The sequence below is a fragment of the Scomber japonicus genome, chromosome 2 (genome assembly GCF_027409825.1).
Source record: "Scomber japonicus isolate fScoJap1 chromosome 2, fScoJap1.pri, whole genome shotgun sequence".
Lineage (NCBI taxonomy): Eukaryota > Metazoa > Chordata > Actinopteri > Scombriformes > Scombridae > Scomber > Scomber japonicus.
In genome coordinates this window covers 5283557-5299187 of record NC_070579.1, presented here as the reverse complement: position 1 = coordinate 5299187, position 15631 = coordinate 5283557, and the positions used below count along the sequence as shown (strand labels likewise).

The 15631-nt window shown below is 42.1% G+C and overlaps 3 protein-coding genes across 3 annotated transcripts in view; 1 reads left to right on the top strand and 2 right to left on the bottom strand.

Moving 5' to 3' along the window:
* Nucleotides 1-151: 151 nt before the first annotated feature.
* Nucleotides 152-747, top strand: LOC128380533 (histone H3). The gene has a single exon (XM_053340392.1). It carries the CDS (start codon nt 337-339, stop codon nt 745-747), a length of 411 nt encoding a protein of 136 aa, XP_053196367.1. The 5' UTR covers nt 152-336.
* Nucleotides 748-2300: 1553 nt separating this feature from the next.
* Nucleotides 2301-5019, bottom strand: acta1a (actin alpha 1, skeletal muscle a). Its single transcript, XM_053340356.1, has 6 exons — nt 4891-5019; nt 4183-4507; nt 3479-3640; nt 3184-3375; nt 2730-2911; nt 2301-2617 (listed from the first exon to the last, which is right to left on the bottom strand). Exons 1-6 carry the CDS (start codon nt 5017-5019, stop codon nt 2474-2476), a joined length of 1134 nt encoding a protein of 377 aa, XP_053196331.1. The 3' UTR covers nt 2301-2473.
* A 6549-nt stretch (nt 5020-11568) lies between these two features.
* The window catches only part of nup133 (nucleoporin 133), a 22504-nt gene continuing 18441 nt past the window's right edge, over nt 11569-15631 (bottom strand). The window contains exons 20-25 of the mRNA XM_053331874.1: nt 15427-15562; nt 15138-15256; nt 13943-14023; nt 13784-13848; nt 13117-13205; nt 11569-11709 (exon numbers count right to left, since the gene is read on the bottom strand). Of these exons, the coding sequence (XP_053187849.1) occupies nt 11573-11709; nt 13117-13205; nt 13784-13848; nt 13943-14023; nt 15138-15256; nt 15427-15562 (627 nt within the window). The 3' untranslated portion in view covers nt 11569-11572. The remainder of the gene's footprint in view (nt 11710-13116; nt 13206-13783; nt 13849-13942; nt 14024-15137; nt 15257-15426; nt 15563-15631) is intronic.

Genomic DNA, 15631 nt, shown 5'->3' with positions numbered 1-15631 from the left:
AGAGAGAACTCAAAGAAAGTGTGAAGCAAACGCAGCAAACCCTCCTTTATATGTCCACGGAGCAGGCGGGAGGGGCTGATGTCCCTCCCTCACAAAAGAGGCTTGCAGCAGAGGGGGAGCAACTCTCTTTGGCGCACTTTTTCAACGGAGTTTTGTCCAATAAGCAGCGGGGATCAGGCTCCTGCAGGCGGGGCTGAGCTGCAGGAGGAGCCGCTCACCAATCAGGACCCGGAGGTCTGAAGCAGCGTCACAGTTCCGCAGCAGCTCCGACACTTTAAGAGCAGCGTTTCCCCGCTTTTCAACACTATTTTCTCCTGATCAGAGAAACGAGAAGCAATGGCAAGAACTAAGCAGACCGCTCGTAAATCCACCGGAGGTAAAGCTCCCAGGAAGCAGCTGGCCACCAAGGCTGCCCGTAAGAGCGCCCCGGCCACCGGCGGAGTGAAGAAGCCTCATCGTTACAGGCCCGGTACCGTGGCTCTCAGAGAGATCCGTCGTTACCAGAAATCCACCGAGCTGCTGATCCGCAAGCTGCCCTTCCAGCGTCTGGTCAGAGAAATCGCTCAGGACTTCAAGACCGATCTGCGCTTCCAGAGCTCCGCCGTCATGGCTCTGCAGGAGGCCAGCGAGGCTTATCTGGTCGGCCTGTTCGAGGACACCAACCTGTGCGCCATCCACGCCAAGAGGGTCACCATCATGCCCAAAGACATCCAGCTGGCCCGCCGTATCCGCGGAGAGAGAGCTTAAACTGTCTGCTTCTCCTTAAACCACAACGGCTCTTTTAAGAGCCACATCAATCCTCTAAAAAGCTGCTTCCTCTGATTCACCATTAGTTTAGTAATATGTGAAACACTAACTTTATCACACTCGGCCTTTTTTTTTTTACTAATCAGGCTTTTCAGGTATCTTGTTTGCTCCCATAAACATAACATTGAAGTATATAATAAGAGTAAAGTAATATTAATTCAGAGTTGTGTTAAAGTTTAAAATCTCTTCAGAATGAAATACATTGGTTCATAGAACTATGAATAACTGACAGTATAAATACAGATGAAGCCACTTCAGAGTTCTCCTCTCCCCTTTTTTATGCAAACTTTATTTGTAAGTTTTTATAAGTCAGTTGTTGACTGTTAGACTCAGTATATTCCAGGGGAGGTGACCAGTTTTATCAACTTTTCTCCTCATCCTGAGATAGGAAAAAATGTGTTGGTACACTTTTCAACAATTCCATACCAGAGTCCACTGAACACCCACCCCTCCTTCTCAGCTTTAGCACAATTTATGTGATAAAAATCAAACCAGCATCAAATTAAAGGTTAATCACCCCTTAAATTCAATGTTTTTACTTTTTGTTTGTTTCTAATTTCTCACTATCAAGTGTTTATTTTCATGTAAAGCACATTGAGTTGCCTCTGGGTATGAAATGCGCTGTATAAGTAAAGCTGCCTTGCCTAAAATCAAAGACAGTCCTGTGACCTGTTTTTCCATTTCGTATTATTGATCTGAGCGTAAAATTGAAATATGAAAAGCCAGGACAGAACAGTGGAGGTTGAATGTAAAGTACTGTGGAACTTTTGGCAGGAGAGGGGAGGGTCTCCTGTACTGATGGTCTGAGGGGTGGAAGTGGTCTCACCTGACAAGCTGTTGATTAAATCTGACTGGAATCTTTCTTCCTAAATTCACCTGAAGAAGGTCTGAGGACTAAACATTGTATATTTATTTTATAAATGCCTCTCTTCTCTTGGCTGTGGATATTTCCTCCTACAATAAACTGAAGCGTATGAGCCTTTACAGTTTAGATAATGTGACTAGTGTTGGCAGTAAGCAGCGTGTAGATGATATTACTGCTACAGCTGGTGAATCATGACAGTTTAGTTTGGCACAGAGACGCTGCTGGATTTATTTTAACACTTGAACTTGATCTCTTTGTTTGTCTGGAAGCTTTAAGAGCCTCATAATGTTTATCATGAGTCTGGTTTCTCTCTCAGGTTTAGAAGTGGAGCAGTGAAGAGGTCTTTGATATGTTTCTAATGAAATTGGTTGTTATTTTGTGCCAGTATATCAGAAGTGGGAGAAGTATTCAGATATAAAAATCTCTATCAATCTAAAGTATGATCTGAATTAGCTCAGAATCAGAAATAACAGACATCAGTCATTCGTGAAAATTAAATGTTTTTTATTTGCTTTTTTGTCTCATTTCTTTTTTGGTCTTTTTTGCATTTTATTTTCTCTCTCTCAGTTGGTCGGAGTTGGATTGTGTCGTACCTCAAACACTTGCCTTTCCTCACTTGCAAACACACACACACACACACACAGACTGGACATCACTTACATTCAGAGCATCGCATTCATAAAAGAAGGAATAAATAACATTATGTACAGATTAGACGCCGCATGTTGTTCCAGAGTCCGTGGACGGCAGCGGCGTCTTATTGCTTTGGATCCTGAGCCGGCGGAGGTGGAGGTGTCGTGTTTAGAAGCACTTGCGGTGGACGATGCTGGGACCGGCCTCGTCGTACTCCTGCTTGCTGATCCACATCTGCTGGAAGGTGGAGAGGGAGGCCAGGATAGAGCCGCCGATCCAGACGGAGTATTTACGCTCAGGAGGGGCAATGATCTGCAGAAGAGAAGGAGAAAAGGTTGATTTTTATTTTTATGACGTCACCTGGAGATTTCAACCTTGTCTTATATTCTATCTTCTTGTTTCAGTCGTCAGAAAGTCGTCGTACCTTGATCTTCATGGTGCTAGGAGCCAGAGCTGTGATCTCCTTCTGCATGCGGTCAGCGATACCCGGGTACATGGTGGTACCACCGGACAGCACGTTGTTGGCGTACAGGTCCTTACGGATGTCGATGTCACACTTCATGATGCTGTTGTAGGCGGTTTCATGGATGCCAGCAGACTCCATACCTGTTCAGGCACACAGCAAACAGGTGAGTTTACAGTCTTAAATCTTACAGTACTTCTGAAAGTCTACAGTTTTGTTGCATATTACTTGAAAGATAACCTAAATGTAAAGAGACATAGATGACACAATCTGGATTTAAATCAATCTGTTGTGTGAGAGTTGAGACTTAACGAAGAGTTCAAACTCATTGCCACATAACTAAATTCAACTTTTCAATATGTAGCTTTTTTAGAATATGTTAGTTATTTTCCTCCAAAAGCAAAAAGGTACAGACCGATAAAGGAGGGCTGGAAGAGGGTCTCAGGGCAGCGGAAACGCTCGTTGCCGATGGTGATGACCTGACCGTCGGGCAGCTCGTAGCTCTTCTCCAGAGAAGAGGAGGAGGCAGCGGTGGCCATCTCATTCTCAAAGTCCAGAGCCACGTAGCAAAGTTTCTCCTTGATGTCGCGCACAATCTCACGCTCAGCTGGAAAGTAAGATAGTAAAGATCAGACTTTGTGTGTGATAGGTCAAAAAACAACAACAGAGGTCTGGATAAGGACTTTAAAATGAACTGGACTTGTGTTTACCGGTTGTGACGAAGGAGTAGCCGCGCTCAGTCAGGATCTTCATGAGGTAGTCGGTAAGGTCGCGACCAGCCAGGTCCAGACGCATGATGGCGTGAGGCAGAGCGTAGCCCTCATAGATGGGCACGTTGTGGGTCACACCATCACCAGAGTCCAGGACGATACCTGAGAGACAAAAACAACAAGAGAACTCAATGCAGTGCTCAAACACTACATCCTCATATCTAAGGAGCTGAAACAACATACACTGACCTGAATTACTTTACTTACTAATATTAACTACATACATGTTAATAACAAATTAAACATGTATGTATTTTTTTTTTAGCTTTTTCTAGGCCTGATACTGATGGTTGGTCTATTATTTCTGTCACTATACAGCAAAAATAGTTATTTTCTTACTTTTCTCAGTTTTGTATTATGAACTGAGATTTTGTTTGGATTTAAGCAACTAAAGATGGCCAATATGGACAAACTCTGCTGTAATTTAATATCTGATACAACTAGTATTGCAAATTCATGTAAATCTAATACCCCCATAAACTAGTCCTGCTGTTTGCAATAAGCACCCGGGAACAGGAAAAGATACCTCAGTATAAGCACAAAATCTGTTTGCTGACAAATTCATATTGTGTAATTGTAGATATTATTATAAAGCTCTAAAGAGACCTGAGAAAGAAGCTCTAAATGTTCAGATGCAGACTCACCGGTGGTACGACCGGAGGCGTAGAGGGACAGCACGGCCTGGATGGCCACGTACATAGCTGGGACGTTGAAGGTCTCAAACATGATCTGGGTCATCTTCTCTCTGTTGGCTTTGGGGTTGAGGGGGGCCTCTGTCAGCAGGGTGGGGTGCTCCTCGGGGGCCACGCGCAGCTCGTTGTAGAAGGTGTGGTGCCAGATCTTCTCCATGTCGTCCCAGTTGGTGATGATACCGTGCTCGATGGGGTACTTGAGGGTCAGGATACCCCTCTTGCTCTGGGCCTCGTCACCCACGTAGGAGTCCTTCTGACCCATACCGACCATCACACCCTGAGAGGAGGAGCATTCCATTCATTTAATGCAAAGGAAAAAGTCCTAATAATCTCCTCAAGTGTTTTTTTAATTGTTAATTGACGACTAGTGGAATTTGTATAAGAGGTTAAACACATTTTCGCCTGATGGTGGCAGTAGAGGAAAGGTCATAAGGTCATAAACTATTTACTTCCTTTTGGGGGTACGAGGGGAACTTAACACCAAATACCTAAATGTTAAGGAGCGAGCAGAGGTGAGTTTATCCTCTTTGGTAGAGATAAACAATGATAAAAAGCTGATTTATTACAGTAAGTGGAGCTATCATTGTAGGACAGAATAAAGAAATATATCAAATTTAAGAGACACAAGAGATTGAAATAACAGATCAGTGGTTCATGTACCTGGTGGCGGGGGCGGCCAACGATGGAGGGGAACACGGCCCTGGGGGCGTCGTCTCCTGCGAATCCAGCTTTCACCAGGCCGGAGCCGTTGTCGCACACGAGGGCGGTGGTCTCATCGTCGTCACACATGGTTGCTGATTCTGGAGGAGGAAGGTCAGAGGTGGTGAGTGAGTTTTCTGTACAGTAGGGGGGCTCAAGAGCACTTCACACACTGGAAAAACACAGATATGAGGTTGGCATCTGTGTGATAAGGAGGCTTATCAAAAGTTAAAAATAGCTTTCCACTTTAATTTATCCTTTAGCTGCCTTCAGGTAACGTCAGGAACAATCAGACTGTGGATGTGTGATGTTAAGGTGTACAGAGCTGTGGTAATTCCTCTCTGTAGCTCTGTTGACATTACATATATTTGTTTCAGGGTTACATTTTCTTTTTAGCCACATAGGACTGTAAACCTGTGCTTATTCATTCCAAAACTACCTTTTTAATTTGAAGTTTAAACATTATATGGAAGTCATAGTCTTATTATAGTGGAAATGTTGGTCAGAGTTTCCTTACAACCAAAGTGACATATGATTTATAAACTTCTGGTTATTAAATACTGCAGATAGACTATTATTTACTCCTTGTTATATTTACACAGAATAATCACAGTTTATCCTCTCACAGCTCTGATACTACTGATCATTCATCAGCTGAACTGTTTACTCGCCTTTTGACAAGTAATAAATTACTGAGAAGCAAACAGAAACGCCGTAACACTAATTAATGAAATGATGCCTTCAAGTGCTCCTCAAAAACTCCGACATCTTTAGTTGTAAGTAACGATCTAAAATGTTAAAGACATTACATAAAAAAATACATGAACAATATAGAATCCATACACATAAAGGTCGTTGCATGTTATATGACTGTTATATGACTAACTCAAATGACTGTGGACACACTGTGGATTTTGTCCTCCATCACTTTACATTGAAAGCACATTTGATTTAATATCCTCATGCTAAATCATTTCAGAATTTGTAGATTTTATAATCTGGGATACTATTTTTTAGGCATAGAAACACTTTGATTTGTACAAAGCAGCCTTCTCTGTCAACGCTTTATGAAATGTGTATACTCATAGTTTGAGGTTAAGAAACTAGCAGCCTGTATGTTCACGTGTAATTTTAAACAATATACGTTACACAGTACGCATATAGCCTACTACTAAACTAGCTTTGACAATAATCTAATAGAGAAAGAGATACATGCGCTGGAGTTTAGATGTCCCACAGTAGTCAATGTCCCATATTACACTAATCCACCCTACTCTATTGCAGACATAGTATACCCAATCTTACCATAACGACGCAAAAATGTTTTTCTTTCGCCTTTTTAAACAACTTTATGTAATAATTCGTTTATAACATCGGTATGTCCAATTGTCCGTGAATGCAGCGGGCCGGTTCCAGCTAACTGTCACAATAAAAGCTGCTTTCTCTAAACCGGTTGATGGTAAGCGCCTGCTGCAGATCACTGCCAGCTCCCGTTACTTAGTCTGTGTCACTAATTCATTAAACTAACAACAGCTCAGCAAACTTCAGGTTATTCCAGCTCTCTCTTTTCTCCCCTTCTCATCCATCCATCCACCCGGCTCAACCCGTCCCTCCAAGCCGCTTACCTCTGCTTGTCACCGGTTGTCAATGAGGATCTTTAGCCGCTGCAGGCTCCAGTTGAATGCGGGGGTAACAGCAGCTGACACCGGGGTGCTTATATACCCCTTCTCCTCCATACCACCCGGCCTGGTTCCTTTTCCTTTTTTTCTCTCTCGTCTCCCCCGGACAGCTGTAAGGAATGTCCCAAATATGGACCGCCGCGTGGAGGCTCGCGCGGCCGCTCGGGTCATATATGGAGGCTCGCGCGCCTCTCGGGTCATATATGGAGAGGGAGCCCCGCGCGACTCCGCAGCGTAGCGCTCGAGCCCGTGTATGGAGCGAGACCAAGACAGACGCACCGACCATTACTACTACTACCATACACACACATACACACACTTCCATCACTTCAAGGACCTTTACACTGACTTACATTCAATCTGTGGACACTTTATTAACCTTACCGGTGCTATATGTAAGAAAGTTAGTTTAAAACATTTAAAAAATGAACTAAAACTACCTTCAGTTACTTTGTTTTGCTTGGGAAATCAAAAGGATGTGACGTTTTTTCTGTTGTTTTTCTCATGACACTCAGCCTATCCCTAACCATTACATGACCCTGAACTTACCTTAACTTTAAACAAGACTTCAACTTAATGATTCACATAAGGGTGTTTTCTTTTTGTCCCCATAACATAAGAAATACCAGAATCACACACACAAAGTACAGAGAGCAAACACGCCCATTCACAACTTTCTGTTTTGGGTTTGTTTTTCAGTTCATAAACTCGTGTAAGAAGCGCTGCCTGCTGTACTATATGTGAACTCGTTTAAAATGTGCAGCTTCATTGTTGTAAAAATGGTGACCCATTGGAGTTTCTTCTTTATCTTCATTATAAAGAGTTTGTTCATGTTACTTTGTTTAGAAATGGCTCCAAAAACTAATAACAGTGATCACATTTCTGTCTCAGTCTCCAGTTCTGTGTAATGCAGACTGAGTACTAGGCCTGGCTGTCACAATAATAATAATAACTTTGTTGGACGATATATTTTCTCATTCAGATCATTTTATACCACTGATATAATGATAATAACATAATATAATAATATAAGTGGGGGTTGGATCTGTAAAAACACAGACTGCCATTATGTTTGAGTTATTTACTTTTAATTCTTCTACAGTCTCCATTCAGGACGTCACAGTGAGGAATGGAGGACACTGCTCACTTAGCCAATGTGACATGAATAGCTTCTTAGCTGCTAATGTGAAATGTGGCAATACTGAGGTCAAAGGTCATGCCCATGTGTTATACGATAAATCGATATATAGACATGATGATGATAATTAAGTTATTGTACCATAAGTCAATACTGTAATTACTGTGACAGGCTTAGTGAGTACTACATTTTAGATATTTCAAAGAACCCCACTACAAAGTCCAGAGGTTGTGATATGGAGCACAAGTTAGTGAAGCTGTAAACAGAAACCCATTCCTGCACATGCTCAGTGGCGTCTGGTTTTACACAGAACTACTCTCTGGAGACTGAAAACATCATCACTGTTATTAGTCTTCGGAAAAGTTTCTAAACAAACTAACATGACTAAACTCTTTATATTGAAGGAACATGTCACTCAGGGCAACGATGTGACTCACTGACATGTTTTTAACCTTCCTGTTAACTGTGTAACTGTCGACCCGCTCACCCAACTCTTTTAGACCCGTTTAGCCAACTTCATTCCAGCTCATTACCACAGATTTTTAAAATTGTGGCTACAGTCCTGTTGGTGCTTTTGTGGATTTAAAACACAACTGGCATCTTGTTTGATACCAGTAACAGAAATATGCTGGATGGAAGATATGTATCTGCATCTCTCCTGTAGATTATAGATTTTTTAAACTCATATTCATAATCTTTTACCATTTTGTACCTTGTTGTTTTAAAACAGTACTTCATAAAGGCCACTAGATGGCAGTATAACAGACTAACTGAACTGACAGATATCTAGACTGCACATTTTCTTCCAGGGTTAAATCAAATCACCAGACACATCCTTTCAATTATAGATGTTGTTGTTAGTTAATCAAAGTTCGGTATTGAGAGGATTTATTTAACGCGACAATAAACGTACGTATTTAATTTCAAAACATGAAAGATTATTGTTCTTATCGTGAGCTGAAGTAAGTAAGCCTACAAAGGCAAGTGGATGGAGCCTGAGATTTCTTCAGCCTTTCCGGGAGGTTGTGCTGCTCTGCTGGAGGCTCCAACAACAACATCCACACAGCAGCTGAGTGACGTCCGAGCTCCGGTTTCTAAAAACAAGAGGGTCAGGACCTCCAGCACACCGGACAGCTGCAGAATTCCTGCGAGACAAAAACTGAGCCAATAGACCCCGTCTGTGTTTGTCCAACTGCTAACTGAGCTCCGATGAGGTGTCGGGATTCACGGGGCTGCCGGGAGAGTTTTAAAAGGAAAATGATCTGAAACTGTGACCGCAGACTGTAGTCATCATTCCAAAGAGAAAGATGAGGTAACTCAAACATTTGGTGACAAAACAGCCTCCCACTTAGAGACATGAGTACATTTGAAATACTTGTAATCTATCCAGAATCCTCATCTTTTTGCTAATTCCATTCCTCTACGTAAAATAATTTCTCACCGTCTTCAACAGGAAGGTCAAAGATCATTTAAACACAGCTGTACATCTCAACTTTTCTGGTTCCTGATCCTTTAACCTTCAACCTATTTGAAGAGGCCGTAAAAAGATGAATTTATCCTTGATATTGTTACGATTGAGGTTAATACTACTCAACATTTCACAAAAAAGGCCAGAACAGTAAAACCTCATACCTGTACATGGTTATAATTTACTATAAACACATGTAATTAACATTTATAAGCAGTATTATAAAACGTTAATACATTATTATGCAGTCATGACTATTTAGTAACACAGAGCATTTGTCGTATTTCATATTATCGTGACTGTGTTTTACAAGTTGAATATAGCGTCAGTATTAGTGGATTTATTCTTTCATCTTTATTGCACTCTGTGATCAGATAACTGCATTTTGCATTAGATTTGTTTGAGTATTTAACCTTTTTGAACCCAGTTATTCCCTTTACGCCACTTTAAAATACTTAGGTAAATTCAAGCCTCACGTATTCTTCGTTTTAGAGTTGAGGGAAATATTTAGACACAAGAAATGGTTTAATTAATACCTGACAATGTAATATAATTAGGGCTGTCAGCGTTAACGCGTTAATCGTGATTAGATTAATGCAATCCATAACGCGTTAATTTTTTAAATCGCATTTTAATGTTGCAAGCCTTTTTGTCCCTTCTACTCCCCCGTAGACGGCTCCTCTAGCTGTAGCGCTATGCTTTGAAGTGGCCTCCTGCAGTAAACCTACCGCGCTGATGGAAAGTAAGAGAGCTACTGGACTTTTGAACGGCTTGTTTAACTTTAAAACACTTCCAGACGCTTCAGTTGACAAGTCAAAAGTAAAATGCAACCTGTGTCAAACGGAGTTTAACTACCACCGGAGTACGTGGAGTTTGAGTTAGCACCTCCACGCTAAACACCCAGGTGCAGCCAAGCCAGCCTCAGCTCCACCAAAGGACCATTTTGGAGTGTGGGAGTCGCAGCAGAGCCGTGATTGATTCCCAGTTAAGACACTCTGGTAAGAAATGCTTTACATTATGGGCTTAAAACTGCCTTCAAATGGAAAATAACAGGATTTTAAACATGCAATTCAAAACATGATTAAAAAAATTAATCGTTTGACAGCCCTAATAATAATACATTTGTTCTTAGAAAATTAAGGATCTTAACTAGGATTTAAAATAGCTTTGAGTATATGAATCATGCTAAAAACACAGTGTTAACATTTGATCCATTCAGTATGTGGCTGCAGTGTTTTGCTCAGTTGGAAGTGTAATAAGACCCCTGGATAGTATTATAATGTACAATATAAACTGTCCTGCATAGAAAAGAGATGTTATGTCATTCACCCAATTAAAAGCAGAGCGGAACGGTTTCCTTACATCTCCTGTCCCTAATCTAACCTACTTTACTATTTTTAGTTGACGCTGTGAAAGCGGATCATCGCGGAGGATCCCTGTCAGGCGGGCAGTCGGCCAGCCAAGGAGTCCAAATCTATTAATAACCAACATCTGCCCTTCGTCACCCAACAGGAGGAAGTCCTGCCGAATGCAGGCCAGCTTCTGGTAATCTGTGCAGGCTCATGTATCAGTCACTTTCTAGTTCTGATGACTGAGATATCAGACGGCACAGAGCCACAAAATGTACAAAACTGAATTTTAAATCAAGCTCCTGCAGAGAAATGTTGATTGTAAGTATGTTTATATTTTTATTAGAACACTTTGGATGATTAATTAGATTAGTGCTCTATCTATCCAGTTAAATACATCTTACATAATGGATTTGTGTGACTTCAGTATTCATAAAATTGTGGTTCCAGTCCTGTTGGGGCTTTTATGGATTTAATGTAAAATAAAATTACACAACTGGCATCTTGTTTTATACCAGTAACAGAAATATGCTGGATGGAAGATCTGTATCTGCATCTCTCCTGTAGATTATGGATTTTTAAAACTCACATTCATAATCTTTTACCATTTTGTACCTTATTTTAAAACAGTACTTCATAACGGCCACTAGATGGCAGTATAACAGACTAACTGAACTGACTTAGAAATCTAGACTGTTTGCACATTTTCTTCGAGGTTTAAACCAAATGTGAATTAAATTAAATTAAAGGGTGCAGTCTAGACCTGCTCTATGTGAAAAGTGCTTTAGAGGACTTTTATTGTGATTTGGTGCTATACGAATAAAGATTGACTGATTGAAATCATTGTGTTCCTTCTGTTATTTTAAACAATAACCAAGTCCAAGTACCGAAATACTAACACATTTATTTAGAAAAAGGGACACAATTCAACTCTTCAACAACTCATGAAAATTATTAGGATACAAAGGAAAGCTGAAGTGCAGCTGGTATTAAAGGGTCGGGGTGGGGGTTACATCTGTGCTTGAAGATAATGTTCATAATTCGCTCGGAGAACAAATTCAAAATAAGGCTTCGATTTCAAACTGCTCAGCTCGTCCAGGTCCAGCAGCTCCTTGACTTCCGGCAGGTACGTCTGCAGAGGAACACCTAGAAAAAAAGTTTATTTCGTCATTTGGGGGGAAAAAATGCTTTCTTTCATAGACACATTTCGAACATTTCTGTATATGATATGTACGGAAGTTCATTTCCACCAAAAACATGAAAAGTTAGTAACAATATAACTTCATGATATTAACCCTCCTGTTGTGTTTGAGTCAAGAAAGGAAGGGAGGAAGGGAGTAAAGGAAAGAAGGCAGGGAGGAAGGAATGAAGGAGAGAGAAAGGAAGGAACGACAGAAGGAAGAAAGGGGGATGGAGGACGGAAGGAAGGAAGGGAGAAAAGGAAGGATGGAGGAAAGAAGTAAGGAAGGAAGGTAGGAGGGAGGGAGGAAGGAAAGAAGGTTGGAGGGAGGGAGGAAGGAAGGTAGGAGGGAGGGACGAAGGAAGGAAAGAAGGACAGAGGAAAGAGGAAAGAAGGAATGAAGGACGGAGGAAAGAAGTAAGGAAGGAAAGAAGGAGAGAAGAAGAAAGAGAGGAAGGTAGGGGGGAGGAAGGACACAAGGAAGGAAGGAAGAAAGGGAGATGGAAGGAAAGAAGGGAGGAAAGAGAGAAGAAGGAAAGAAAGAGAGAAGGAGAGAGGAAGCACAGCTGGAAGGAAGGAACAGTCAAAACAGATGAGTCAATTTGAGCCGGGAGGACGACAAGATGGTTAACTTGTAAATTTCACTTACTGAGATATGAAGTCTTATACTATTATCATAACTTCTCAACCTCATGAGTATCATTTTGATTTAGCAACTCCAACTTTATTTGTTATCTTACATTCATTTATTTTTGTAGTTTTATTAATGCGTAACTTCATCTATTTTTCTTTAACCCTCCTGTTGTGTTCAAGTCAAGAAAGGAAGGGAGGAAGGGAATAAAGGAAAGAAGGCAGGGAGGAAGAAACGACAGAAGGAAGAAAGGGGGATGGAGGACGGAAGGGAGGAAAGGAAATAAGGAAGGGAGGAAGGAAGGATGGAGGAAAGAAGTAAGGAAGGAAGGTAGGAAGGATGGAGGAAAGAAGTAAGGAAGGAAGGTAGGAAGGAGGGAGGAAGGAAGGTAGGAGGGAGGAAGGAAGGAAGGACAGAGGAAAGAAGTAAGGAAGGAAAGAAGGAGAGAAGAAGAAAGAGGAAGGTAGGGGGGAGGAAAGAGAGAAGAAGGAAAGAAAGAGAGATGGAGAGAGGAAGCACAGATGGAAGGAAGGAAGGAACAGTCAAAACAGACGGGTCAATTTGATTAAGACTCATGATCTCAAACTTATTTTCGTGGTAAAAAGTAAAATAATAAATCTTATTATGGAAAACAAGATCTTTACTTTTCTCAACAACAGGACACCATCATTTAAATTGTGGCTCTAGTTTGACACGATGATTCTTTGGTTTATTTAGAGACAGTTTCATGAACAGAACTCACCTTCTTGTATGAGTTTGAGGAGGATCTTGACGAAGATGCTGTCCTTGGCAGCTTCCAGAGGGTCGTCGCTGCCGTCAGCAGAGGACCAGCTGGGAGGAACAACACCACAAAAATAAGTCAAACCAATCAGTGACAACGTCCGAACAACGTCCGAACACCGTCCAGGGACGATGAGCAAACAGTGGCACATTTATCCTGCTCATTTTCTTCTTCTACAGCAGGGGTGTCAAACTCATTTTCATTCGAGGGCCACAAACAGCCCGATTTGAGCTCATGTGGGCCGGACCATTAAAAAGATGGAAGGAAAAGAAGGAAGGCAGAAAGGAAGGAAGGTGAGAAGGAAAGATAAGGGGAAGGAAGAAAGGACAGGTGGAAGGAAGGAAAGAATAAAAGTGAGGAAGGAAGTAAGGAAAGATTGGAAAAGAAGACAGGGAGGAAGGATGGAAGGAAGGATGGAAAGATGGAAGGAATGAAGGAAGGATGGGTGGAAGGAAGGAAGGAGAAGAAGACAGGAAGGAAGGAAGGACAGATGGAATGAAGGAAGGAAGAAAAAAAAGACAGGGAAGGAAAGTGGGCCGAAGTGGACCTCTCTGCGGGCCGGTTCTGGCCCACGGGCCGCATGTTTGGCATCCCTGTTCTACAGGATTGTGAGGATGAATTTTCTTACTCGTCTCTCCTGAGCGCTTTGCCGAAGATCTCACATTTCAGAGAGTCGATGTCCACGACGTCTTCCTGCAACGTGAGCACAAATAAAATCCACATAAGTTGTCGAGCCCAACGATTTGAACCACAATCAGTCCTGCACTCAAGGAAAACAGGAAGTTACCTCGTCGATGTACTCCAGTAGATCCAGAGCCTTTTTGAAGTCGTACTCGTTGGCTAACCTGTTATCATCGCAGACGTACAGCTGTGGAGAGGAAGTTAATATTCACATCAGTATTATAATTGTTTTATCTGGTTTCAGAGATTTCTGTGTGAACAGGAAATCTTGTAACGGTACTAAGTGAAGTTTTTGTCCTTCAATACCATGGAGGGTTTTTTTTCAATGAATGGGTCCCCATTGTGTTTGGGCATCTGCGAGCAGGTGACATAGAAAAGGTGTTGCAACTCAGCCTTGCAGTGGTCAGTTGCGGTATTGCAGCTAAAATAATCCCCCTGATGCCCAAAACATATATGGCGCTTTTCCACTACACAGTTCCAGCACGACTCGACTCATTTTTTTGCGTGTCCACTAGGGATAGTATCTGGTACCTGCTACTTTTTTAGTACCTGCTCTGCCGAGGTTCCAAGCGAGCCGAGCCGATACTAAATGTGACGTCATCAGACTGCCGGCCTCTGATTGGTCAGAAGAGTTGTCGCTGGAAGAGTCATGAGCCGTCCCACACAAGAATCAAACCCGCCATTTTTAAATACCAGCAACAGTGTTACAGCCATACGGCTCAATTTAGTTGCTTTGTGTGTGACAGAAAGACACATACAGCAGCAGGAAGGAAGGAAGGAAGGAAGGAAGGAAGGAAGGAAAGGAAGGAAGTGTGTGTGACAGAAAGCCACATACAGCAGCAAGTACACCATCGCCTCCATGTCCTCCATTGTTGATGTGTTTGTGTCGCATATAAAACGAAGTCACGGCAGTTTCGCGGAGCCGTTGCTATGACAACCCCGCCCACGTTGAGTAGGTATTTCTTTGTAATGGAAAAGGTCGTTCCTGGAACCGAGCCGTGTCGTGCTGGAACTGTGTGGTGGAAAAGCGCCAATATTTTCCCCATAGACCACCATTGAAAAAGAGACAATAAAAGTATTGATACATGGAGGTTTTATGTTTATTAAACTTTCCTTGAGCCAAGAAAAGTAATTTAACAATCTGTGACATCACAATGTGAAGTCTTTGGTCCAGTATCCAGCTCTTATAACACATCGATGGGATCAGTGGTCTAATTCGGGTCAATGATGTGAAACTGTTTGAGAGCTGGTGTTAAGAGTACGATATGGTAGTGAAGTAGAGTTTGTGTGTGTTTGTTAACCTGAATGAGGTTGTGAGCGCTGAGCAGGGGCATCGTGTCGGGGTTCTGCTGTTTCTCCTCCAGCAGCTGTCGAGGCAGCGTCTCCTGGTGCAGCAGGAAGCGCTCCTGCTCCACGATGTCTGATTGGACGGAGGAGTGATGGTGAAAAGTTGGGTCACAAAATATTCTGATGATTTTTCAGCACCATTAAAAGTGAAGAAAAGCTTCATCAAGTCACATTTTTCAGATTTACTTGTGATTTGGAAGCATTCAAACGTCAGTCAGTAACGGGAGCAGCTGGTGTTCTCACCTTCGACCTGTTTGTTGAGCTCGTCCTCGGGCAGATTTGATGCCAGAGCCGTCAGCTTACTGAGCGCCAGCAGAGTCTTCTTCTTCACAAAGTAACGCGTCTCTGTGTTGGCCTGGTTGTAGAGCGTCCTGTGAGCCTGCACAGACACAAGACAACAATTATTATTACTGATAAATCTTGTAAAGTAGTGGAGTTTAAGCTGGTG

Excerpts from the sequence above, each read along its gene's own strand:
- LOC128380533 (XM_053340392.1), top strand. The coding sequence starts at position 337 with ATGGCAAGAACTAAGCAGACCGCTCGTAAATCCACCGGAGGTAAAGCT.
- acta1a (XM_053340356.1), bottom strand. The coding sequence starts at position 5,019 with ATGTGTGACGACGATGAGACCACCGCCCTCGTGTGCGACAACGGCTCC. Across the intron at positions 3,376-3,478 it reads CTACTCCTTCGTCACAACCG|CTGAGCGTGAGATTGTGCGC; the intron begins GTAAACACAAGT and ends CTTACTTTCCAG. Across the intron at positions 2,618-2,729 it reads CTAGCACCATGAAGATCAAG|ATCATTGCCCCTCCTGAGCG; the intron begins GTACGACGACTT and ends TCTCTTCTGCAG.